At 41.6% G+C, this 27335-nt stretch overlaps 3 protein-coding genes across 8 annotated transcripts in view; 1 reads left to right on the top strand and 2 right to left on the bottom strand.

Annotated features, from left to right (window-relative positions):
• Nucleotides 1–674: 674 nt before the first annotated feature.
• On the bottom strand, nucleotides 675–7325 carry LOC105919817. Of its 4 annotated transcripts, none has more exons than XM_012855221.3 (6): nucleotides 7196–7325; nucleotides 4296–4620; nucleotides 3917–4218; nucleotides 3733–3828; nucleotides 3080–3118; nucleotides 1156–1271 (listed from the first exon to the last, which is right to left on the bottom strand). In XM_012855221.3, exons 2-5 carry the CDS (start codon nucleotides 4590–4592, stop codon nucleotides 3088–3090), a joined length of 726 nt encoding a protein of 241 aa, XP_012710675.2. In that variant the 5' UTR covers nucleotides 4593–4620; nucleotides 7196–7325; the 3' UTR covers nucleotides 1156–1271; nucleotides 3080–3087. The 4 variants fall into 4 exon arrangements, with proteins under 4 accessions (XP_012710673.2, XP_012710674.2, XP_012710675.2 ...); XM_021312192.2 differs by having other exon boundaries at nucleotides 1166–1259; XM_012855219.3 differs by lacking the exon at nucleotides 3080–3118 and having other exon boundaries at nucleotides 675–1271.
• Nucleotides 7326–10514: 3189 nt separating this feature from the next.
• tmigd1 (transmembrane and immunoglobulin domain containing 1) overlaps nucleotides 10515–27335 on the bottom strand; it is a 17679-nt gene continuing 858 nt past the window's right edge. Inside the window, exons 1-6 of one of the 2 annotated variants that reach the window (XM_012855218.3) lie at nucleotides 16044–16159; nucleotides 14864–14950; nucleotides 14450–14734; nucleotides 11509–11796; nucleotides 11260–11363; nucleotides 10515–11174 (exon numbers count right to left, since the gene is read on the bottom strand). In XM_012855218.3, the coding sequence (XP_012710672.2) occupies nucleotides 11160–11174; nucleotides 11260–11363; nucleotides 11509–11796; nucleotides 14450–14734; nucleotides 14864–14927 (756 nt within the window). In that variant the 5' untranslated portion in view covers nucleotides 14928–14950; nucleotides 16044–16159 and the 3' untranslated portion in view covers nucleotides 10515–11159. Of the gene's footprint in view, nucleotides 11175–11259; nucleotides 11364–11508; nucleotides 11797–14449; nucleotides 14735–14863; nucleotides 14951–16043; nucleotides 16160–27335 lie in introns of those variants that run through there. The other variant, XM_036143097.1, reaches the window with a different exon arrangement.
• The window catches only part of slc47a1 (solute carrier family 47 member 1), a 25936-nt gene continuing 23701 nt past the window's right edge, over nucleotides 25101–27335 (top strand). Inside the window, exons 1-2 of one of the 2 annotated variants that reach the window (XM_036143096.1) lie at nucleotides 25101–25370; nucleotides 25693–25794. In XM_036143096.1, the coding sequence (XP_035998989.1) occupies nucleotides 25158–25370; nucleotides 25693–25794 (315 nt within the window). In that variant the 5' untranslated portion in view covers nucleotides 25101–25157. The remainder of the gene's footprint in view (nucleotides 25371–25692; nucleotides 25795–27335) is intronic. The other variant, XM_036143095.1, reaches the window with a different exon arrangement.

Below are 27335 nucleotides of genomic sequence, written 5' to 3'. Positions count from 1 at the left end.
AGTCTCTGGCTGTGTGGAGCTGTTAAAGACACTCCAAGACTCACTACTGTAAATACAGAGAAAGGTGCATTTAAAATATACAGATATAGGATTTCTAGAAAGCGACTGCATTAAAAGTGCAGCAAAATGCACACAGCAGCTAATAGAGTTTAAATCCTTTTAATTAAATGTCAAATATAGGCCAAACCCTTTGTTTCGTGCCCAAACATCCCAATAATACGTAAATAACTTAGAAATACTGCTTCAGGTTACACAGCAAACAAAAATATAAAAGAAGGCGACTCGTATTGTTGGCTTTCAGTTTTTATTGTGTAATCCCTTTTCACATCTAGGCACAGCTTCTTCCCTTTCCCCCATTAAGCCAGGAAACGGAAGCACAGTGAAGAAAAAGAAAGAAAAGGAAAAAAGAAAAAGAAACGTTTTGCTTCATTTGAGGCTGTCACTACACTAATAACTTGCTGGACTTTTCCTGACAACATCATCATCACTGCCGTCATCTGGTAATGAGCCTTTAACTCTTCCCCCCATCACATTATCTGATGATTTATGTGTACTGTGTTGGTGCATGAATCATTCACAGACCATTACAAGCAACAACCGCTGCTCGAAAGCTCCCATTTAAATACTACCCAGGCTGTATATATATATATATATATAAAAAAAAAGACCCCCTATTGTAAAAAGCACAATATAAAATTTGGTTTATTAAAAAAATAAAATAAAAAAAGTACAAAAATGTTAGGATTTTTGGATACATATAAAAAGGAAAAACCACAGCCCTCCCTCAGGACACTTAGTGTTAGTTTTGCAGCTACGAGTCGAGTATAGTGCAGCATTTGTTTGACCTATTTAAAATATATACGGTAACTAAAAACATATTGCTTCAACAGGGAAGATGGACACAAACACATCAGAATCCCTTTGGTAGTTACGAGGATGTTCAAACCACACAGAGCGAACCTGAGACATGTAAACATAAGACTCACATATAATACTAGACGTACATAGAAACAAGTAGCTATAGAAAAGTCTCTCAGTACATAGTAATATGTTTAAAACACGGCTACAGGAGGTCCTCTATTCAGCGCACACGCGTAATTCAGTTGGGTTTCCGAATAGAGCTGACAGCGGCGTTGGCCCATCCTCCCACTGTGTTTGACATGTGCGACGCTCGACGTGTGAGGTTCGACCGGGAGAGTTTCCCGCTGGGGTCCAATTTTCTCATCACTGCCCCTCCAGGGCGGTCCCCTGAACCAGGCCTGTTAATTACCCTAAAAAAGGAGTAGAATATTTATGTAATACATAGATTGTTAAATCTATATAGACAAACATGCACACACATTGACACGAATTATGTTAATTTTTGGCTCCTAACTGTTTACTTCAGCAATTTCCCCCCCAGGATTGTTCAGTAATGGTTAAACCTGTTCATACAGACTCAAGGATGAACCCTATACCACTATTTCTTGGGTAAATGTCCCTTAAGAAGTTGCAGAGAAACCACACGCTTTGTGTAGCCACCTACAAATTCGAAGCTGGATATATGGCCACACTTTTGTTCAGAAAGGAGATTTGCTGTAAATAAACTGGATTCTTGGCATTGACCCATCCTTTAGGCATTTTCCGCACATTTTCTGTACTTTTCAGGGGGAGGTTTCCTAGAAGTTTATGATAAAGGAATGCTCCATCTGTTCCAAATCCAGTTTTGATCTTTGTTTGGGATCATTGTTCTGCCGGAACACGCTTTAAGTTATGTCCAATTTTCAACCTTCAAGCTGTTAAGTCGAGATGAAGCTGAAGTATTAGGAAGTAGCCCATCGTTATTATTCCATCCACTTTGTGCAAAGCAACAGTAACACTGACAACAATACAATCCCACAGCATGTTACTACCACCACACGACTTTTGGTACATTTAAGTTTGAAAGAATCACCCTGGCTCCTCCAAACCTCTTCTCAGTGAAAAAATAAAATAAAATCCCCTACACTTTAAAATCTATTTTGGAATTGATAAAGCAGGGTGACGATATGCTTTTAGAAGATCCTAAGCCTGTATTAAACTAAAAATGTATGAGGTGCACTTAAAAGGCGGGTCTGTGCCAGGAAATCAACAGATTTGATTGAGTTCTAACAGCTCTGCCAAGAAGAGTGGTCAAATATCAAGCCTAGGCAAACCTTGCAAAAACACTCCAAAAAAAGTAAAAACCAAAGCAACTGGACTTGTTTTCCGTAGTTGAAGACGTTTCGCTTCCTCAATTCAAAAAGTCTGGAGTAATGTGGAGTACCAAGCTTTATACTGCTGCCTAACAAAGGCCTTACTCCAGACGTTTTGAATTGAGAAAGCTTCCTGGAGAGCAAGTGAAACATCTTCAACTACGGAAAACAAGTCCAGTTGCTTTGTTTTTTACTCTTTTTTTGGAATGACCATGACGACTGAGAATCTTCACCAGCACTTGCTAAAGCACATTTATCAAAATATTTTGGGGGAATGGATGAACATAATTAGGCCTGCATGAATAAATTTGACCCCATTTGAGAAAATTCATTATAACTAAAGATCATTCCCCTCTGACCAAGAATCGTTCAAACATTAATGGCCTTGATGAGTTTATAAAAACTTCTGAGTGGGCATTGTATATTTCCACTTACATGGAAATAATATTATCCTGTAATAAAAGATCTAGTGTAAAACTAGCTTCATTAGGATATAAAAAAGCCATGACTTTAACACTTTCGGATGATTGTTACATCGCAACACATGCTGGATTTTTAATAACACCAAGACCCTCCAGGCTGTTTTGAAACCTGAGAGTATAACTGCATGTATGGAAACGTAAAGAGGAAAAGAAAAGTCAGCCTAAAGTAAAAACCGACAGAAGGAAAAACACTCTCCGCTCGAACCGTGAAAGTTATTCATTAAATGCAAAACTGTTAGAACTGTTAGATTGTCGAAGCTCTGTTCGCAAAGCCAGGCGTATAGGCGTAGCGGGAGCTCCGTCATGCATTTTCATGCTGAAATTAGTAACAGATAGTGCAGGCGTCCTTGTTTGTTGAAACCTCCCTTGCAGGAGTTGATTTACCTTCGGTCCTACTCCACAATCAGGGGATGTCTGAGCTCCCTGCAGAGAAATAAACTTCTAAGTAGACGTTTCTTTACAGTGAGGAATCACCCGTAGCGGCACGTTTTCCTGAACAGATATCACACAAGGTCACTGTTCACATGCGCCTCCGCCTTCAACAGTGCGTCTGATTGTTTAAGGCTCTGGCGCCGCTTTGGGATTTTGAATGTCAACACAGGAAGTGACGCAAAAAAGAAGAAAAAAAAAAAAAAAGGCACCCCACATTTTTGTCATTCCATCTGGCTCCAATTTCCCACACCCACAATCCATCCCTTCCCACTGCCCCCCCCCCCCCCCCCCCCCCCCCCTCCCTTTGTCCGAATACCAGAAACACTGACATGGTTTCAAACTGAGGCGGGAAGAATGTCAAGGGTGGGGGGAAGGGGGTGGCAGGACAAGGGGAGGAAGTCTGGAGACCCACGATGTGCACTGGATTCTTTGGATGGGAGGAGGGTGGACAGACACCTACAACTCCTAGTTCTCCATGAAGACAAGGACATAGACGCCGATTGGGATATTTTCTTTATCGAATGATGTTCTTTACTATATCATCAAAAGACCACTTGGGAAAAACAAAACAAAAAAACACATTTAAATAAAAACCTTGACTTTACCTGTCCTCTCTTCGAATTATGTCGTCAAAAGCCTTGGACAGATGTTTGAGCCTTCTGATTCCACTGGAAACGGACTCCAAATCTTTGTCAAATTTTCTAAAACGGTTATAAAATAATAATAAAAAAAGGTTATAAAATTAGGATGGACTGACAAACTCTACAGAAAAGCATATAGGTGACTCACAGCCTTCGGTTCTCTGTGTTGGGGGAAGAGAAGGGACTCCGCAGAGCAGCCATTCGGACCAGCTGCCTCCTGCCTCTGCCCGCTTTCACCCCCCGCACAGACGCGTCGGGGGTCTTGCGCTCTCTAGAGCCGGGCGTGCGGCCGGGTCTGGTCGCGGATCTGGGAGTGCGTCTGGGCGTCGCGGCTCGACGGGGAGTACGCCGTGGAGAGCAGGAAGATGACGCGCCGGCAGCTTCCGCATCTCGGCCGGGGGTGGCCACCAAACACTCCTCGCGCGAAAACTCCCGCGTCCTCTGAAACCTCTGAGGCAGCGAGACGAACCCACTTAGTTTCACGGCGCCTGTGTGATCGAACAGCATACTCTGACGCAGACATTCACCTGACACATCCCGCTGATGGAGTTCCTGGCGCTGCGGGAGAGCTTGCGGGCCGCGTTGGGTTTGGGCTGCTGCTCCTGCCGCATTTCGGAGGCCGAGGTCTCCGGGAGGGAGTTGGCCTGGACGGAGCGCAGCGGCAGCCGCTTCCGCAAGGACATCCGCAGGGAGCCGAGCGAGGACGAGGAGGGCATCTTACGGAAACGGTCGGGGACTTCCGGGGAGCTCTCGGCTCCGTCGGATTCATCCAGCACCGTGTGCGCCCGCCACACCCCAACCACAGCTCTTCCAAGCCCATCCATGACCGAGGACTCTGCACTGGATGTGGATCTAAATCAAGACAGCAAAAAATATATGTTGGAAGAACAAGCTTTCCTGGTCAACGCCTTTGATTTTCAAGCATAACTTGGAGGAGCAAACGAGGCACAACAATAAATAGGCACGCCCAGGTACCGGATCCTCAAGAGATGATAATGTTGAGCGAAAAAAATACATCACGGTGTCAAAGCGGTCACACAAAAATTCAAAAAGACGATTCCTACTGCTGCTAAATACAACACAAACTAGAACGGACATTGTTAACCGTTGCCATTTTAATTTTGACCAAAATCAGCAAAAATATAGAGCAAACGATCATTAGTTTTAGTTGCAGTTTTCAATGACCCACAGGCCTCAGTTTTTTGCCGTTCTGTAAGAAGGACACAAAGCTGATACATAGCCACAATTCACAAACCGGTGGCATAGAGATCAGAATATGCAGTTTTTATTCTTGGCTGACGCCGGTTAGTCAGGACCGATACCTACACTGCAAAAAGGGAACTAAAAATAAGCAAAACTTTCTTGAAATTTGTGTATTTTTTCCTTGATTTGAGCAGGTAGATGAGACTATTTGCCAATGGAATGAGATTTTTGCATGTAAATCGGAACAATTCATCTCTAAAATAAGATAATTAGACATCCTACACTTGAACTAAGACGATGGAGATAAACTGTTCTTATTTTAAGTGCAAAAATCTTATTCCATTGGCAAATAGTCTTATTTACCTGCTCTAATCAAGGAAAATTACAATGATTTCAAGAAAATTTCACTTACTTTTAGTTCTGTTTTTGCAGTGTAAAAATCCTGATCACCTTTGTTCCTCCTCATTGCATCCATCAAACGCAGGATTTCCAACCATCCTCAGTCACCGAATACCTCAACCGACACCATGTACTGTAAATTACCATATCACTGAAAAGTTCATGTAGTTCAGTATCTCAATTTACTAAGGGAGACACATATCTATTAACATAGACTGATGTTTAAAAAGCCTTTATTTCTGTTAGTTATGATTTTTTCCCCCATCTCCAGCTAATAAAAATAAAGCATGTAAGATCAGAATATTGCATCAGACTAATAGAAAAAAAAGCTCTTTATTTCCATGCAGAAATGAAGGCTTAATGAAAACTATGATCAATAATGGCTAAATGATTGTTGTTGTTTTAAAGGTCCTTTTCATCTGACAAACAAGTCTCTTAGAAATGCAATTTTTTCATTTATTGAATACGACTGTTACTTTGATGCACTTATGTCAGAAACCAGGAAACACCTGCAAGGTGTATCTCTCTTAATAAGTCAGGCAGTCCGTCTAATCAGGTAGCCAGGCCTCAGTCGGGTGGTTAACAAGCATTGCCACTCGCGACGTGTTTTTCACCCGAGAATATTCTCCCCAAAAGGCCAGATCTGTCATTCAGGTCGGTGAGGGACACTGTGTGCAAGGCTCCATTCAGCCAGCTGACCGGGAAGTGTGCAGCAACAAGTGAGCGAAAGGCAGTGCTGTATTACTTGGAATGCAGCGCCGGCAAGCAAGCAAAAATAAATCTAAACAATGTGCGAACACATTATGAACAGTTATGAACACGGTTTTCAATTAACTTATTTAGGACTGATCTCGCTTTGCACTGCAAAAAGAGAACTAAAGATAAGTAAAATATTCTTGAAATTGTTGTATTTGTCCTTGATTTGAGATGGTAATTAAGATTATCTGCCAATGGAATGAGTATTTTTACCCCTAAAATAAGATAATTAGATATACTGCACTTGAAATAAGATGATGGAGATGAATTGGTACTATTTTAGGTGCAAAAATCTTATTACATTGGCAAAAAATCTTATTTACCTGGTCAAATCAAGGAAAAATACTCTAATTTCATGAACATTTTACTTATTTTTAGTTCTATTTTTGCAGCGTGGTTATCTTTATGAGCTCATGAGTTCAGGTATAAACAAGATTTTTCAGTTAGATGTCAAATTTTTTATTTATTTTTTTCATTTGATATAATAAGCTGTAATCTTGAATAATAATAAGTTACTACTAATAATATTAACAATTATAATAATAATTAAAAAAAAAAAAAGTGGTTTCACGTTATCTTTTAACGGGAATATTCAAAGTTAGACTATGATTGGAAAAAAGTGTGAAAAATGGGGAAAATGACCCGTAACAAACTTCACAATCAAGCAGCGATAATCGTGTTAGTGAAAGCTGCGTTTCTTTTGTTGTCTCAGTGTGTGTGTGTGTGTGTGTGTGTGTGTGTGTAGGCTGCCCTGCCCTGGTTAACTTCAGCCGCTTCCCAGACAAACAACCCAGATTATTCACGTTAAAAGTTTAAGAGAGGTTCTACATTTCCTAGCAACGGTGCGTTAGACGGTAAAACCCAACAATAAACTAAACAAACAAGCAAACATAGCGGTTAGCTTTAGAAGGGAGTTTGCTTCGTGAGCTTCATTTTCTAAAGGCCTCTGCTCTCGTAGCCGTAGTCAATAATAACTCCACATTCTCCGAACAGGGCAGCTTTTAGCAAGCCTTGAAAAAGAAGGAAGCAAACGCGTTCCCGCTGCGTAATAATAATTATAATATCTTACCTCTAAACGGACACTTGTGAGACTCGTCTGTCCTCTGCTCCCTGCAGCTGCTCCTGTTCTCCCCCTTTTTTCCCTTCCGATTTGAATTTGGCCGCGGACCGCAGCGTCCTAACCACATCACCACGCTCCCCACGCAAGGCGATGACGCAACACGCTGCGTCTGTGACGTTTTTGAGCGCTTACGTGAAGCCTATTCTCGATAAAGCCTAAACCACTGGCCTAAACACGCTTTTCTCATCGTGTTTTGTTGTAGTGTTTTCTTATTTTATTGTGCAATGCTTTTACTGTTTAATGCTTTTTTCCTCTCTCCCTGCTACTGTCTTTGTCACAGTGACATACCTAAAGCAACAGGATTTCCATATTTCTTTTCATTTTCGAAAGGTTTTAAGGTAAACACTGAATATTATCCGATACCGGTTCGTCCTTACATTTTTTTTGTCCTTTAATTATCCCAGTTTTAGTAATTTAACAAAGTTTGTCGTGTATTTGGGTTGTTGACCACAAATTAATATGAAATTGGTGGAAGTTTCAGAACGGAAATAATTGTTTTACAAATGATCCTGGGAAATGTCTTGACTGCTAACAATAATTTTGAACTTTAAAGAATTGATAGAAAAACAAAAACACAAACTATCTACTGCTACTTAGCCTCTTTATTAGCCATAACCTGCAATATACCAATTAATGTGGGCCATTTTCACATGGTGACAAAAAAAAAAGGGCTGCACAGTGGCAGCATGATTGTCTTGCATGCCTGGTTCTCTCCAGGTACTTCCTCCACCAGTCCAAAAATATCATGGACTGGTGGAGGAAGTACTAATTGGTCTCCCTAAATTACCCTTAGTTCTGCGTGTGAGTGTTTACATGGTTGTTTGTCCACTGCGTGTCTGTCATCTGGTGATGAACTGGCAACCTGACCAGGCACCAGCCACCCTACTACCCTGCACGAACAAGCAGGTATAAACAATGGATGTATGTATGGATGAAATAATAATAATAAAAAATCTTTAAAAATAAGATGCAAATGTTCCACATCCATTCAAAGAAGATAAAAATACAAATTTAAAGCAGAGATTGTTCATACAATAACGTCATGGTGCTGTGAAAAGACATTTTCCTTCTTATAGATGCACCTCGCATCTTTTGTTTTTACTTTTCTTTGTCACACTCAGATATTCCAACTAATAAAATAAATAAATATCAAAAATAAAGACTAGCAGCCAGGATGAACAGATCATGAACAGATGAATCAGGTGGATAGTATAGTACAATCCAAGGAAATTCAAAAGGTAATTTTCAAATGACAATTTTATTACTTGAAGGGGGAAAAGTTTTTTCAAAATAACCTGGCACTCTGTGAAACTGTAACTGACTCCTTTTTGTCAAATCATGAACTAGCTGTTGTAAATATAATTTTTTCCATAAGCTTATTCTTTACCCAGGCCGGATACTGTGTGACCAGCTGAATCAAGGACTATCTATAATGCCACACTTGCCTCAGTTCTACAATAAGAAAGAGCCTGTGTAAAAATGGCCTCCCTGGGAGAGATCAAAAGATCAAAAGAAAAGAATATTTCCCTTAAACATCTTGGTGATATCCAGGATATTTAGGCAAAATATTATGTGGACTGACAAGGCAAAACACTCGGGGAGGTGTAACATTTCAGAAAAAGAGCATCATAACAGTGAGATGGACCGGGGCTGATTTGCCATAGCAGAACTATAGACATGCACTTCATTTATTGTTTTATAAGTTACAACAAAATCAGTGAACCTCAGCTGTGCAAAAGAATGCATTTCCTTTTTGCTCAAATTAATTATATGCAAAAGTTCAAGTTACTTACACATAAAGTAGAAAAAAAAACTAAAGAGTGAAGATTTTATGTCACAATGTTAATTTTATTTTTCGAAACTTGAACTTCCACACAACTGCATTGATCACCCCAATAATATTTTTGACGGTTCTAGTTACCTAGAAATCAAAAAGAATACTAAAAGTCAGAATTAGATACTCCTTTAATGTCATGAATCTTTAAAACTTAAAGTTTCCTGTTTTTCACAACTGCCCTGTTAGTTTGTGTGGCGTATGGAGACAAAATGATTAATGGGAGTTCACATTTCTCCTCAGTCATTTGATACTTATGTTACTTTTATAGATATTTGTGTTTGTTTGCTTACACTTTGACGTAAATCACATTTCCACGGACAGGTTCGAAGGTAATGCGTTTGGCAGACGCCACCTGTGTGTTGAATACTTTCAAGGGACGGTGAATTTGCAGCTATGTGACAGAGGGCAGAGATCTGTTTCTAAAGGTCTTTGTACACATTATGGAGAATGTCTCTACTGTAGGGCTGTTTTTAGACATAGCTTTTGGCTCTGGCAGTGGCTCCCAAGGCTTTCCCACTGGAGATTCATTTTTCAACTCATAGTTTTATTGAATCATAAGATAAAAAGATTCTTCAACTTTCACAATAAGTCTCATATTACACAGAAAATATGTCTCAGTGTTGTCTATTTCATCCACAGACGTAGATGACATCACAGCATGTTTCATGTAACCTTTCCGAGTGCTTGTCCATGGGCAAGAACACAAAGATCCAGACCTTGACCCACGCAACCTCATAATCCCCGTCCTTTTGTCACATTAAGAGTAAATGTATAACACGATTTTAACAAGCCTGGGCTGTATTGTTGAGTCAGGAGCTAAAGTTCAGGGGACATGTGGACAGCAGAGATTAAAAATGAGATTTACAAGAAGATGCTCTTCAAGACAACAAACTATATCGTTCTGGTTAAACGAAAAGCTGCAGATGTTATCACCCCGATATGAATGTTAAAAATAATCAGAGAGCTTCTGATTTCCATCTTTTAACTGATATCATCGCTTCGTGCCATATTGTCCATATTTTGGACAAAAAGGGAATCTGAGTAAATATACATATACACGGATAAATATTTCGAGAACTGACCAAAACAAACAACACTGAGCTTTACATTTCAATTAATAATCAGCTTGTTAAATTTAACTGGTATAATATGTTAAATCTAAACCATTTTACAATAATGAAAAATGGCTTTGTGGTTGAAGTGAAACTTTAAACTTTAAAGCTGTCCTGTAAAACATTTTCCAGAATTTTATCAAAAATTGACAGGGCACTGGATATTTGAGCTACGAAGTTTTGTAAAATGTTGGAAACATTGCTTGAAAAACCGTTCAAGTAGTTAAGTTGATATGACAACTTTGGCAAAAAGAAAAGTAAAGCAAGAATGAAAAAATAATTGAATCCCAAAACATAATTCGACTCCAAATGTAATTTAGTTCTAAGTTATGTTTAGATGTTTCTTTTTTGTTGTTGTTGTTCTAACCAAACATTAAACTCAGACACAACCTTCTGGATTAAAGTCAAAACCTTTTTTTTTCTTCTGCTGACTCTATATTTACATTGTGTTTCTTACACAATGTATACCTCAATAGTTGATTATTCTTAGTTTTTCTTTCTTGGAAAACACAAATAGGTTAATTTCTTTCATGATTACAGTGTCTACTTTTAATGTCTCATTACCCAATTCTGAAATCCATCATTACAACATATTTACCAGATACCTTACTGTTAATACAAAAGCTTATACATTTAGTCAGATTTTGAAGTATATTTCAATATTAGAACAAAGAGGAAAAATACAATAACTTAAAAAAAAATCTGGTTCCGATCTATTCAACTTTTGCAAAAATAACCTAACACAAATTAAAGCCCACAGACCTACAGGTCTGAGTTGAGTCAGGTATTATTTATTTATTTATTTATATTGGCGATGTCTTGCTTTGAAGTCTAAAAGTAAACAAAATTAAATAAGATAAAGCCACATAGATGGCTAATCAAAGTCTCTTGCACGATGCAGTGATATGTTGCCTCTGTGGTTGGCCTCACTTGATGAAAATGCAGACGACCAGGTTCTTTTGGATCACTTTTTGCAGCACTGTTGAAAGACAAAGAGAGCCTTCAGAAATCGGCGCAGTAAGAATCTGATGAAGCAATGTTTGAGTTTATTCTATGTGTGTTACCCGTGTGATTTTCTTCCATCGCGAGACTACGGCGAGAAGCCCCGTGGCGCCCACCACCACCAGCCCTGCTATCATCGGCATCAGTGGGAACTTGATGGTCTTTTCTGTGGCCAAAGACAAATTCAATTTGATTCAGCTCTCACATCCCTGAGCAGGATTATTATTCATGTAGATAATACACCAGAAAAGCATCAAACTCAGAGACAAAGCTTCTGTAAACATTTAAATGCACTCGGTGGGGAAACAGACCCGTGACAGTGACTTGGAACGTCTTGCTACGTTCTCCATACATGGGAGAGGTTGTGGTGCATTGGTACAAGCCTTCATGCAGACTTCTCTCCACTTTGCCGACATGTAGCTTGCTGGTAATGCCGTCGTTGGTTACCATGAAGCCCCCCTGTGATAGATCCACCAGGCTTCCGTTCAGTTTCCAAGACACTGACGTGAGCGCCGGGTTGGCCCTCGTGTTGCATTGCATGACCAGAGATGCCTCCTCTTCTACTGTGACCTCCTCTGAACCAGAGAGGTCTGCCTGATCTGAGGGAAGTTAAAGAAGACATAATGTTGCTAAAACGTAATGTAGCTTTTGGAAAAAAATGCCTTTCGCCTTCAATGTTTTATCGTAGAACTTCCAGATGCATTGCCATAGTTTTCAGTATAGCAAACTAAACATGTACAGTTACCAAACAGCTGACAAAGCACCAGCGTGTATATTCATTATTTCTCATCTTCGATGAGCAGCCTTGAAGCAGGTTAGGTATAGCACAACGCATTTGTCACAAAAAATAAGTGTTTCTCCTGTGCAGTATGGCTTCTTGCATCTGGTGGCCTGTATGTTGTCATCATAATTTGGTCAACCCTGTCATGCTGCACTTCATGTGGAGGCCTTACGCCCCGAACATGTGTTCTGTGAACACCGTGGACACGGTGTGGATCAGGAGATGAGCTGGGTCTTCCACGCTTTGCTGCCAATGGATTCCTGACATCCACCAGACACTGGGCCACATTCATTTTGAAGTTAAGGAAATCTAGGTGCGTCATTCTCCTGGAGGTTGGCCCTCTTGGCATCCAACCTGTACAGTCAAACCAACTACGGCGCCACTATAATCTCTCCTTTCCTGGTACCATCATCCCTTCCTGATCCTCTATCACTACGTTCTCTTTTGTCTTTTCTATCTCAACCTCAGATGCCACCTCAAGTTTTTCTTTTTGGCTTAGAACCTCTCCATTGCCCCCCCCCCTCACTATTTAATAACACATAATTTCATTTTGAACTAATTTTCCACATTCCCATGCTTGAAAATGGGTCACCATGCAATCCACAGATGTTTGTTTTCCAACAGAATTAATTCCTTTCTCTTTTTGACAACTTGTTTCCCAAAGTGACACCTTCTTCTGATTGGCTAGTTATTAGAATGCAACAAACTGCAAACTTGCACAGGTCTGGCCAATCCAAGCAAGTTCTCCCTTAAAGTAGAATACTACAAACTTAACAAAGGTTAGTAAGAATAAATAAAATGCATTATTGTTATTAATATTAAATGGAATTACGTGAACAGAATGCTTGTTTGAAAAAAACAAACAAAAAGAAAAACAAATACAGCATTCTAGAAAAAGAGACTGCAAAGCATGGAGGTAGAAATGTTATGGTTTGGGCTTTGCTGCAGTAAAACCTGGCTGGCTCACCTTCTTAAAAGAAATTGTTCTACTTTTTATCAGATGTTTCCTGAGGAAAATGGCAAAAGATTAAAACTTTAGCAGAATTGGACCTTGTAACATGACAATGACCCAAAACAGATACGAGTAAATGCACCAAGGTCTGGCTAAGGGTTAAAAAATAAGAGATCCTAGGGCAACTCTAGCCCATGTCTCGATCTCATTGAGATGCTGTGGGGATGACTTTAGAAGGCTACACATGCAAGAAACCCTTCAAATGTCTCACCGCTAAAAGTGAGGAAGGGGTAAACGTTCTTCAGAAGGATCTCAGCTTTATGTGTACAAGAAGTGTCTCACTGAAGTTACTTCAACCACAGTGGGTAATACAGGCTTTAGGGGGTAGGATGTCCTGCCTGTTTCTGCAGCGATCTATGAACAGATTTTACATGATATGGGGTGAATCTTTGGTGTTGACCTGTAATTTAATTACCTTTTCCAGAGCAAAATAAAGAAGCTTAGACATTAATATTTCAGCATTTCTTTTGAATGAATTGAATATTTTTAATGTGGTTTCCTAACCTTTTCATGTGAATTGATTAGCAGAATATGACGAGTGCTACTTCTTGACACGACACTAAAAAATATGTGCAAGCAAAATAAGAAGTATTAATTTAGTAATCGATGTCTGCCAGGCAGAAATGGTTTATATTAGATTCATTGGGCTTGTCAGAAAACTGATGAAAAAAAGAAAAAGACAAGTTTTTATAGACCAATCACTTGGCCAGAAATCAGAACTGGCTATTTCTTTCTTGTACATGTTAAACACTGAAAACCTGGGACATTTCTTTTTCTGAAATGCATCAAAACTAAGAACTGCATTATTTTCGGTCTTTAACTGCGTCAACCAACTTGTTCTTTGATGTCTTTTTCTGAGTCGAATACAAATCAGCAAAAAGGTATTGATACATACTCTGACTCTTGTAATCTCGTTATGTCCTCTTAGATTTAAAACCATCTCTTAAATCATTGATCCTGCAACACTTTTTTTTCTCTTTTATGTATTATACCATACAGTAGTTCTTGGAAAGGCAACACTTTGAAAAAAAAAAAAACAACAAATAAAAATAAAAGTCAAAACTAGATCCATCGGGTTAGACCTCAAGATATCTGGGAATTGGTATGGGTCTGATCAATGCAGAATGTAGCCAGAAACTCATAGGGGGGGATATAAGTTTAGATAGAATTGAATCAAAATAATTTTTTTTGTAGATAAAAAGTAAGGGAATAACAAAAATTAATAGTTTTATGAAAAAGACCATGCTAACAACATTATGAAAATGAAAACATATTTAAATAGAGCTCCAAATGTTATTGGCATAAAGACGAAGTTTGAGGATTGCCATAGTCAGTACTTTTCCTATAGTGAGATATTAAAATAATCTCAACCTATAAACTTTAAACATTAGTAGCTTTTTAAGTAAACCTAATCATTAGTATTAGTAGCTTAGCATAAACATCCTTTAATGGGACTCACATGTGACATTGAGGGTGACAGAGGCCGTGTGGGAGGTGTTGCTCTTCAGGTGACAAGTGAAAGTGGCACCCTCGTCCTCATAGATGACAGGACTGATGCACACACTGCTGCGATTCTCCTTGTTTCCATCCATCAGATTAACCGCAGCTCCATTCCTCAGCCACACCAACTCCTTGTTGTCGTGAGCGCCACTTTCAAGAGTACAGAGCAGAGACACTATCTTCTGAAGCTCCGTCTGGATCACACCGTCAGTGCTTGGCAGAGGAATGGCCGCAATTTTGACATCTTGGAAAGAAGAAATAAAAACAAAACGTCAAATACTGACAGGACAATGAGCTGTAAACAATGAAAACCTGAAAGCAAAGAGGAAACAAATATGTTATGTGCTGTGAAGAGGTGACAAGGAAAGCTTACCAGATGTTTGGCTTGTGCGGTTGGGCAGCAAAAGCAAAAGAACAACACTGAACAACAGCTTCATTTTGATGGCGTTCTTAGATAAACCTGAAAAAGTAAGGATAACCATAAAACACCCAAACAATGTGTTTGAAGTTTTAATATATTAGGTTTGGCTCATTGATACAAAAAAAAAAAACTGTTTAAAGATGCTTGGTTTATTTTGATTGGTGAGTCTACTGTAATCTGATCATATGTCAGTAACGTCTCTACGGAGGAGATCAGCAACCTTTATAATTTAAAGAGCAATTCGTTCTCTGCTCTGACCAAAATAAACTTGAGCGAGAGGAGAGACCCCTCTTTAATAAAGATTAAACCCATAATCTGCAGCCTGAAGACAAAATGATGTAACGCCATTGCTGAACTCTGCAGTGCAATTGTTCAGATGGACAAACTGCCAAACTATCCTTTCCGTTTGACGTTATTTATAAAGTCAGTAATTATTTCTTTATGGTTTTTGCTAAGGGTTTATTAAGATTCGCTGAGGATGTTAAATACTGTACCTCTAATCGAGGAAACACCCTAAGGACAGGTAAGGATTGGCTGTAGCTGCGGCGCAATTTAAAATAAAAGAGAAAAAAAGAATTGTTTGTATTGTTTTGGCTACTATTTACTTTCTTTGCCTTCAACATGTATATTCATGCAATAACATGTAAAAATGTTTTTCATCATGAAAAAACAACTGAATTCAAACAATGCAGCAACTAACAATAGGAAAAGTACACATTGTAACAGAATAAAAATAAAAAGTTTATTAACCCATTTGTTTAAAGCATGCAAACAACAAAGATCAGACCAGCCACTACATATATATTTTTTAATTAAACTGATGAGGACATGTATTCTTTTTAAAGTGGTTAATTTTAATGCCCTTATTTTTAAAGAGAAAATTATCAAGTCTGAGGAACAAATTAGTTTTATCTTTGGACTGATTCCAGTCTTTTTCAAAAAAGAATACATTTAAAGAAACTCTCTGTGTAAGATGTTAGCTCCTTGGCATAACTGTTTCATAACAAGGCTTTGTAATCACAATGAGGTTTTCATAAATACATTAAATGGAAAAAATCCCAAAAAGGTCTTAAAATCCATTTGCAATGTTCTAAACTTTATGGAAGCTTGTTGTAAAAGGAGATTTATTCACCTGCAAGTTTCTGTTTCTTATTTGACCTGTTCCTCTTCCTCCTCCTTGCCTTGATCAGAATGCGTCAACACGAGAATATGAAAGGTGGCCTGAATGCTCAGCAGCTCTTAAATACCTCCTCAGGACACTTTTATAACTTCTCGGTTCCAAAAGAACTTTTTTTTCCCCCTTCAGGTTTTATTTACCCGTTCCTGTCAACACCCTCTCAGTCCTTCCACTCCTGATTTTATTTCATCCCTCCTTTTTATTGTCATATTGTTATAATGTGCAAACACAAGGAATCTTTTTATTGGCAATAGTCATTACAGTCGCACTAAAACCTGATGGGTGTGGATTAAGGGCTGAAACTTCACATTTTACAAGAGTCTCTCCACCCTCCTCCCCTTTTTCTAGGGCTTTGGCGTTTCCTTATGGATTCCTGTAGACGTATTTAAAAATTAAAAAAACATACAAACAACAAAATGGTTGTTTTTGTTGTAATTTCTGCTAAAATTAACATGAAACTACAGAAATTGGGATGGAAGAGTCTTAGTTATTGTAAACAGCAGAACAAGTATTTAGGAATATTATCTGAAGTATTTTATTATTATTTTTTTGGACTTATCTCTGCTTTCTTGTTAAACTCAGACTACTTGCTGTAGACAAGGACCAATGGTTTTGCTTCAATTTGTCAAAAGGATGAGCAGATCTGGGGACTGTGCTGTGGCCCTGGCATAGCTCTATGCAACACCCTGATACAAGAGCTTTTATAAAACTGATCACGAAGCTGGCAAACCTCAGTTTACCAACTCCTCCTTATGGCTGGATTCTAGACTCAAAAACGAATTGATAAGGTTTGGGTAGAAAGTCAATAACTCTTTTGGTTTGTCTCTGTTGCTTTACATATCCAGAGACTGTTTTTTTTTTTGCCAAATCCTTTTGAAAAGTAGAAGAAAAATGAATAAAACTGGGTGGAAAGCCACTTTGAACATTCACTTTCAAGTCTTTCACAGATATTTTATTAGTTCCAGGTCTGGTCTTTGTACCAGAAATTTTAACATATATATAATCACCGGCTGTGTATTTGGAGTTGTTGCCTGCCTGTGTCCCACTCCAAAGCGTTTTACAGTCCCGAACAGTTTTTTTCACTGTTCAGTATTCCTGGCCAGCTTCCCCATCACTACTGAAGAAAAGGATATATGCATATGTACATATAGCATATAGTGAGCTTATGACATCATCCAGTGTTGGCCCTTGGGCAAAACCATAAAGGCTAACTGCCTACCTCATATACATGATGAGAGTGCATAAACAGAGAACCTCAGACGTCGCCTGGTGACAAAAGGTCTGCGTCAAGTGTTGAGGAACCAGGGCACTGACGACAAGTGGGCTACTGGAACATGATTGGACTCATGATACTCGGATTTCTTCTTTTTGGATTTGGAGGATACCTGATGTATCTACAATTGCAGAGGATGTCGGTGGCAATTATGGCCATGATCAGCATTTGATGCGCTCACAAGGGCTGTGAACGAGCAGAACCGTAAACTGGACGAGCAGAACCGTAAACTGGATGCAATGGGACGCCGGCTGGCAGCGGTTGTTTAACTGAGAGGTGAGAGGGGATAAAATCTTGGATGTGCACGCTTGCTTCAAGGCGGAAAAGCCCAACAAATGTGTAATATTGGATTCACCACGTGGAGCCCAGTGACATAGACTTCAAGGCTGACGGAAAATTTGTGCAGCTTGCTCTCAAAACAAAAAGTGTATTTTGTGTTTCGGCTCCCACCTTTATCAAAACTCCCATGGATGTTATGGCGGAAGGGCCCAGAACTGACTCATAAATGGAGCCACTATTAGCCACCACCTGTACATGGATGACATAAAGCTGTATGCTAAGAGTGAGTGAGACATTGGCTCGCTGATCCACACCACCACGATCTATAGCAGGGACATCGGAATGTCATTGGGGCTGGAGAAATGTGGCCAGATGGCGACAAACAGAGGGAAGGTAATCCACACAGAGGGGATTGCACTTCCAGAAGGGAGAATAGCAGATGTTGAAGAGAGCTATAGGTACCTTGGAATACCACAAGCAAATGGCAACCACAAAGAGCCCACAAGGAAAGCAGTAACAGCCAAATACCTGCAACCAGTAAGGCAAGCTCTGAGAAGACATCTCAATGGTAAGAACAAGGTCCAGGCAGTCAACAACTATGTCTTGCCAGTAATCTGATACCCTCCTGGGATAATAAGGTGGCCAGCAAATGAAATCCAGACCACTGATGTTAAGACATGCATGGTGGATTCCACCCTAAATCCAGTATCCAGAGGCTATACACTAAGCACAAAGACGGAGGCAGAGGCCTAGTGAGCATCAACGCAACCACTGGAGATGAAACATCCAAACTCCAAGAATATATTAGGAAGATGGTCCAAAGGGAGGAAAGGCTCAGTGAATGTATCAGACCATGGAAGCTGGAAAGCAAGGAACTGAAGGAACTGTCATGGGAGGAAAAACCCCTGCATGGGATGTACCACCAACAGATAGCTAAAGTGGCTGATACTACCAAATCCTACCAATGGCTAGAGAGGGTTGGACCAAAGGACAGCACTGAAGCACTGATCATGGGAGCACAGGAGCAGACCTTGAGCACCAGAGCCATAGAGGTGCAGGCTATTCACCATCCAGCATCCAGAAACCACCCAGCATCTCACAGCAGGTTGTAAGATACTAGCAGGGAAGGAATACATGGAACACCATAACCAAGTGACTGGTATAGCGGACAGAAACATCTGTTCTGAATACCAACTGGAGACCCCCAGGTCAAAATGAGAGTCACCTCCCAGGTTGGTGGAGAATGACACAGCTAGGATTCCTTGTGACTTCCAGATACAAACAGACAAAATGTTAATGGCCAGACATTGTGATCATTGATATGCAGCAGAGGACAGTGGTTGTGATCAATGTGACCGTCCCGAGTGATGGAAACATCAAGGAAAAAGAGCACGAGAAACTGGAGAAATACCAAGGGCAGAACTAGAAAGAGCCTGGAAGGTGAAGACAACAGTAGTGTTTGTGGTCTTTGGAGCACTCAGGGCAGTAACCCCCACTCTGGAAAAGTGGCTCCAACAGATACCCGGAGAAACATCAGACATTTCAGTCCAGAAGAGCGCAGTCTTAGGAACAGCTAAGATCCTAAGAAGTACCCCCAAGCTCCCAGAGCTATATTCGCTTATCCGGGGTCGGGTCGCGGGGGTAGCAGCTTCAGTAGGGGGACCCAGACGTCCCTCTCCCCGGCCACTTGGGCCAGCTCCTCCGGGGGAATCCCAAGGCGTTCCCAGGCCAGCCGGGAGACATAGTCCCTCCAGCGTGTCCTGGGTCTTCCCCTGGGCCTCCTCCCGGTGGGACGTGCCAGGAATACCTCACCTGGGAGGCGTCCAGGAGGCATCCTGAGCAGATGCCTGAGCCACCTCAAATGGCTCCTCTCGACGTGGAGGAGCAGCGGCTCTACTCTGAGTCCTCCCCGGATGACTGAGCTCCTCACACTATCTCTAAGGGAGAGCCCAGATACACTACGGAGAAAACTCATTTCAGCCGCTTGTATCCGGCATCTCATTCTTTCGGTCACGACTCAAAGCTCGTGACCATAGATGAGGGTAGGAATGTAGATCGACCGGTAAATCGAGAGCTTCGCCTTTTGGCTCAGCTCTCTCTTTACCACAACGGATCGGTACAGCGCCCGCTTCACAGCAGACGCTGCACCAATCCGGCTGTCGATCTCCCGCTCCATCTTCCCCTCATTCATATACAAGACCCCAAGATACTTGAACTCCTTCACTAGGGGCAGCACATTCTCCCCAACCCGGAGAAGGCACTCTACCCTTTTCCGGTTCAAGACCATGGTCTCGGATTTGGAGGCACTGATTTTCATCCCAGCCGCTTCGCACTCGGCTGCGAACCGCTCCAGTGAGAGCTGTAGATCTCGCCCTGATGAAGCCAATAGGACCACGTCATCCGCGAATAGCAGAGACGCAATCCTAAGGCCACCAAAATGGATCCCCTCAACACTTTGGCTGCGCCTAGAAATTCTGTCCATAAAAGTTATGAACAGAATCGGTGACAAAAGGCAACCTTGGCGGAGTCCAACTCTCACTGGAAACGAGTCCGACTTACTGCCGGCAATGCGGACCAGACTCTGACACCGGTCATAAAGAGACCTGACAGCCCTTATTAAAGGGTCCGGTACTCCGTGCTCACCACAGTACAGAGACCGCCCTTATCAAGGTGTTTAATGACATCCATATAAATACAGACTGTGGAAGAACCACCGTGCTGGTTCTATTGGACCTCAGTGCAGCATTTGATACTGTTGATCACTCCATCCTGTTAGAACGCCTGGAGAACTGGGTCGGCCTTTCTGGTACAGCTCTCCACTGGTTTAAATCCTACTTAAAGGACAGGGACTTTTTTGTATCAGTAGGTAACTTTACATCAGAGATGACAAAAATCACATGTGGGGTTCCCCAAGGGTCCATCCTGGGTCCCCTCCTATTCAATATCTACATGCTCCCTCTAGCTCAGATAATAAAATATAACAACATCAGCTACCATAACTATGCAGATGACACACAGCTCTACATCACCATGTCACCAGGTGACTATGAACCAATTCAGGCACTGAGTAAATGCCTAGAAGAAATCAATGCATGGATGTGCCAAAATTTTCTCCAATTGAATAAAAACAAAACTGAAGTAATAATATTTGGACCAATAGAGGAAAGATCAAAAGTTAGCACACAGCTTCAGTCGCTTCAGCTAAAAACCACCAATCAGGCCCGAAATCTGGGAGTAGTGATGGACTCAGACCTGAACCTTCAAAAGCATCTAAAGACAATTACAAGGTCAGCTTTCTATCACCTGAAGAACATTTCTAGGATTAAAGGACTGATGTCTCAGCAGGATCTGGAAAAACTAATCCATGCGTTTATATTTAGTAGAATTGATTACTGCAACGGTGTTTTCACAGGACTTCCTAAAAAGTGGGTCAGACAGCTGCAGCTGATCCAAAACGCTGCTGCCCGCGTCCTCACTAAGACTAAGAAAGTAGAGCACATAACCCCAGTTCTAAAGTCCTTACACTGGCTCCCTGTATCTCAGAGAATAGACTTTAAAATACTTCTGTTAGTCTATAAATCCTTAAATGGCTTAGCACCTAAATACATCACAGACTTGTTATCAGTGTATCAACCCTCCAGACCACTAAGGTCTTCTGGCTCCAGCCTACTCCACATACCTAGAACCAGAACTAAACATGGAGAAGCAGCATTTAGTTCCTATGCTCCGTTTATCTGGAACAAACTTCCAGAAAACTGTAAAAGTGCGGAAAGCCTGAGTTCTTTTAAATCAAGATTAAAAACACATCTGTTTAAAATTGCCTTTGACTGTTCTAGTTAAACAGTTTTACTGTTTTTAATGTTCTTTTTTGTTACTACATTCTATCCCTACTTGCTTTTATTCTATTTTCTATCTACATTTTATTATTTTGGTATATCTTAATCATGTAAAGCACTTTGTATTGTCTTGTACTGAATTGTGCTATATAAATAAATTTGCCTTGCCTTGCCTTGCCTACTCCATACTCCCGGAGTACCCCCCACAGGATCCCTTGGGGGACACGGTCAAATGCCTTCTCCAGATCCACAAAGCACATGTAGACTGGTTGGGCAAACTCCCATGCCCCCTCCAGAATCCTGCTGAGGGTATAGAGCTGGTCCAGTGTTCCACGGCCAGGACGAAAACCACACTGCTCTTCCTGAATCCGAGATTCAACTATCCGACGGACCCTCCTTTCCAGAACCCCTGAATAGACCTTACCAGGGAGGCTTAAGAGTGTGATTCCTCTATAGTTGGAACACACCCTCCGGTCCCCCTTTTTAAATAGGGGGACCACCACCCCAGTCTGCCAATCCAGGGGAACTGCCCCCGATGTCCACGCAATGCTGCAGAGCCGCGTTAACCAACACAGCCCCACAACATCCAGAGCCATAAGGTACGCGAATCTCAACCACCCCCAGGGCTTTGCCACCGAGGAGCTTTTTAACAACCTCGGCAACCTCAGCACCAGAGATGGGAGAACCCGACCCAGAGTCCCCAGGCTCTGCTTCTGCAATGGAAGACGTGTTGGTGGGATTAAGGAGGTCTTCGAAGTATTCCGCCCACCGAAACACGACGTCCCGAGTCGAGGTCAGCAGCACACCACCCCCACTGTAAACAGTGTTGGTACTGCACTGCTTCCCCTCCTGAGACGCCGGATAGTGGACCAGAATCGCTTCGAAGCCGTACGGAAGCCTTTCTCCATGGCCTCTCCGAACTCTTCCCACGTTATTGCCTCGGCGACCAGCTGAGCCGCCTGCCGCTTCGACTGCCGGTACACATCAGCTGCTTCCGGAGTCCCACAGGCCAAAAAAGCCCAGTAGGACTCCTTCTTCAGCTTGACAGCTTCCCTCACCGCTGGTGTCCACTAGCGGGTTTGAGGGTTGCCGCCGCGACATGCACCGACAACCTTGCGGCCACAGCTCAGACTAGCCGCCTCAACAATAGAGGCGCGGAACACGGTCCATTCAGACTCAATGTCCCCCGCCTCCCTTGGGATGTGTTTAAAGTTCTCCCGGAGGTTGGAGTTAAAGCTCCGTCTCACAGGGGACTCTGCCAGACATTCCCAGCAAACCCTCACAGTACGTTTGGGCCTGCCCGGTCGGACCAGCTTCCTCCCCCGCCATCGGAGCCAACTTACCACCAGGTAGTGGTCGGTGGAGAGCTCCGCCTCTCTCTTCCCCCGAGTATCCAAGACATGCGGCCGCAGATCAGATGAAACGACAACAAAGTCGATCATTGAACTGCGACCTAGGGTGTCCTGGTGCCAAGAGCACATATGGACACCCTTATGCCTGAACATGGTGTTTGTGATGGACAATCCATGACGAGCACAGAAGTCCAACAACAAAACACCACTCAAGTTCAGATCAGGTGGGCCATTCCTCCCAACCACGCCCCTCCAGGTCCCACTGTCATTGCCCACGTGAGCGTTGAAGTCCCCCAGCAAAACGAGGGAGTCCCCAGGAGGGGCACTCTCCAGTACCCCTTCCAAGGACTCCAAAAAGGGTGGGTAATCTGAACTGCTGTTTGGCGCATAAGCGCAAACAATAGTCAGAACCCGTCCCCCCACACGAATGCGGAGGGAGGCCACCCTCTCGTTCACCGGGGAAAACCTCAACGTGCAGGCACCGAGATGGGGGGCAACCAGTATGCCAACCCCAGCTCGGCGCCTCTCACCATGGGCAACTCCAGAGTGGAAGAATGTCCAGCCCCTCTCAAGGAGACTGGTTCCAGAGCCAGAGCGGTGCGTCGAGGTGAGTCCCACTATCTCTAGTGGGAACCTCTCAACCTTGCACACTAGCTCAGGTTCCTTCCCCACCAGAGAGGTGACATTCCACGTCCCAAGAGCCAGCTTCTGCAGCCGAGGATCGGAACGCCATATATATATATATATATATATATATATATATATATATATATATATATATATATATATATATATATATATATATATATATATATATATATATTCATATTTTATTTGTATGCTTTTCCCAAATTAATTCAAAGTGAGAAGTCATTAAAGGTCTCCCTGTTCACATTATTCTTATTCTGTTTTTTTTAAACCCAAAATCCTTTATCTTGAGGTAGCTGAGCACGTATGCCCAGTTCATTAGTATTTTTAAACGTCACACTATTTTGCTTATGCCATTACAAACTCCATGTTCTTTCTTTTCAGGAAATCACTATGTGCCCGGTTTAATCAAGGGTCAAGGGTCAGCTGCTATTTCAACACAATACTGGTTTGAAATGAATGCTCTTTCTACGTTAGATTGCACAACAATCGTGCTTGTAACCTATGCACGCTCTGTATATGCAAATCCCTTCCTTACACACACACACATACACACACACACACACACACACACACACACACACACACACACACACACACACACACACACACACACACACACACACCCCTATAGACTTTTGTTGGTGTGATTTGTAATCCGTGTGCGGCTGCACGTTTCCACACTCACACCCACAGTCGCCTAAATCAGCGACCCATGATTGAACCGACTTGTTTACCGATTCCCTTGCCATCTTGAAAAGTTACCTTTAATGTTTCTATGAAGTTGCAGAGCTGAGCCAGCAATCATTGATAAGAGCAGGTTTGTGTGTGCATATGACTCCGTCCCTTTGTGTTGAAATTACAGGGGGAGGGAGGGAGAACGTAGGCATCCAGGTGGTGGGCAAAGTACATGGAGAGTTAGATAAGATCAGTGCCTAATGCGCATGCAAAATAAATAAATAAGATAAAATAAATAAATAAAAGAGAGAAAGAAAGAAAAGAGAAGAAAAATTGCATGCCAGTACTCACACAAACATAAACAACATTTGGATTTATTTTATTTTTTTAAACCCACAGCGTTTTTGGCCATCGGAGCTCCTTGCATACGAGCAACAAACTGACATTCCTCATCAGATTACTACAGAGGACTCAAACACCACTCACACGAACCCACACACCAAAACATGCACTTTGAAAGCAGTCGCTCTCTCACTGTGTGTATGTAACTCAAACATTCATCCAGTGTTCATCAAACCCGAACAATAACCCACCTTCCGTGGCCCTGATTTGACCCCCCCCCCCCCTCTGTCAGGGGTTCTCTTGGCTAGCCAGCATCGTTATTTGTCATAATTTTTTGTTGGCTTTTCAAAAAAATGAACGGCATGTATGTAATCAAGTCTAATGACTTTGTAAGTCACAGTAACTCTAAGTGTCAAACACCTGTTTTTGAATCTCTCTACTTTCTCCTCATTACTGTATTCCTCCTTCCCACAGCACTATGCAATCAATAACTTCTATAAAATGCCTGAGCAGTATTTTTTAGCACACACAGGCCCACTCTCCTGCCCCCTTTTACCATTGCCCTCTCTTCCTCACTCCCTCCCTTCATCCCTCTCCCCTCCCTCCCTCTGTTGCTCTGTAACTTTCCTTCACTCTCCTGTCTTCTTTCCCCCGGGCTTGAATGGAGAAGCCGGGCTCTCTGGAACCTGCACCCCCCTTGCCGGGTGCAGAGCCCGTTGCTGGGGTTCATGTTGCCAAAATGGAAGTGCCTCCTGTGGATGAGGGGGCAAAACCTGCCAGCTCCAAACTGTTTTGGTGTGCATGTGTGAAGCGCTGGCTGCCACTGGCCTACAGAGAAGAACTTTACCACATCTTACGGCTCACAGGGCCCCTGGTAAGCAGAGGGCGGCTGAAGTGTCGATTAAGGGAACTGTCTTTAATTTCCAAAGTGCTGCGACTAGATTAAGTTTGCTTGCTCTTTTTGCTTTGCTGCAGATTAACTGTTTAATGTGCTGTGCATAACCCAGTTTAAATGAGCAATCGGTTGTGAAATGTTTTGAGTGTGCAATAAGTAAGAAAAAAAAAAAAAAAACGGCCCATGCTTTACTTATAGAAACAAATTTGTTTAACTAATTTCACAGAATGGCTTCACATTTGCAGTTGCCAGGCTGCAGTTTGTGGCAATAACTAAAAGAGTCCAAACTCTGTTTCTACAGCTGCTGTCCCGGGTTCTGAACTTTCTCCTGTCCTTTGTTAACACCATTTTCTGTGGTCACATTGGAAATGCAGAGCTGGCTGGATATGCCCTTGCCTCGGCGGTATGAAACTGTTTTTTTCTTTCTTTTATTTCTGCAGATTAACAATGCTGTAAACTTCAAAAATGTGAAAGTGTGGGTTAGGAGATTTGGAACTATGAAAGGAGTTTAAATCATTAGTATGAGTCGCAGTTCCCCAAACACAGAATGCATTCTTACTGATGGATCCAATGAATTTTTGCATGTCACCAAATTGCAGCTTTGAAAATGATGCATCGCAGCAGGGATGCTTGCTTTTGTTTCCAGCAGCGTCTCTTTTTCTCTGTCCTTCCACTGGGACTTTTTTTCTAATTAAGTAGAAAAAAATTGTTGTAAGTTTTATTGTGTGACATAAAGGGACTTGTAATGCAAACAAGATTTTTTTCCTGATCTGTGGTGGTCATTGCGTGAATGCTACCTTTGGCTAGCTCCTCCTTCAAGACCTGTGAGAGAGTCACATCTTTATATTTGGAATTTTCTTTTCTTTTTTGTGTTTTAACCAATGCACTACAGTTCAAGAAACATTCAGGTTCAATGTAGAATTACACTTATAAGATTTGGCCATGAAAAAACTGTGGTATAGCCCAACAACATGTACCCGAGAAGCTTATGATACAAGAATGCATAATGGGAAAAAAGCAAAACAGTGAAGGCAGTGTTATTTTGTCTTCCAAGGAATTTCTTTGAAGGTTCACTTTTAGAAGATAAAGCACCCTGCCACAAAGCAAAATGAGAGCAGGAATAGTTTGAGGAGAAGAACGCGTTTGAGGTGTGAACTTGGGCCACCGAATTCCCCCAGATCTCATTTATATATCTCATATGTTCAACAAACAAGTCTTATATGTGGTGGCCCCATTTTGCAACTTGCAGGACTTAAGGGATCAGCTACTAACATCTTGGTGCCAGATACCACAGCAGACCTTCAGGGGTCTGGTGGAGTCCACCTCTCCACAGAGTTAAGGCTGTTTTGGCAGCCAAAAGGAGACCAACACACTATTAGGCAAGTGGTCATGGTGATTTATGCATGACTAGCGTATATGTGGCAGGACTTATTTGTGCAAATTCTTTTCGTTTCTTCACATTGGGAATTACAAAGAACTTTTTTTTTTATATATCTCAAAAAGCTCTGACAAAAAGGTGACAAATGTTAGAACCTCGAATTTCTTTTTTCTTTTTTTTTTTAAACAATTGTTTCCGGTTTATTTCTGAAAGGTTTTCGCTCTTGAATTTTTGGCTACAAAGGTAAAGGAACTTTGTGATGCGAAGACTATACAGTTAGGTCCACAATTATTCATACACCGGGCAGAATTGTTTTTGAACTCAGCCAAGAAGTTTTTTTTCTCATAGGAAATGAGAAGGTGTCGCCCAAAGTATGTTTCCATGTATGTTTCCATGAGTATTTTGACAATTTATTTTTGTTACAAGTTACAAGTCTTGGTTGGAATACCTCATAGCCATCACCCTAATCTCCTCAGATTCTCTAACAGATTCAAGACAGGACTCTGGCTGGGACACTCTGAAACATTAACATTACTTCCAGAAAATAAAAAACACTCCGAACAATT

The sequence above is a fragment of the Fundulus heteroclitus genome, chromosome 11 (assembly GCF_011125445.2).
Source record: "Fundulus heteroclitus isolate FHET01 chromosome 11, MU-UCD_Fhet_4.1, whole genome shotgun sequence".
In the NCBI taxonomy this organism is placed as follows: Eukaryota; Metazoa; Chordata; class Actinopteri; order Cyprinodontiformes; family Fundulidae; genus Fundulus; species Fundulus heteroclitus.
This window is presented reverse-complemented; position numbering and strand designations above follow the sequence as displayed.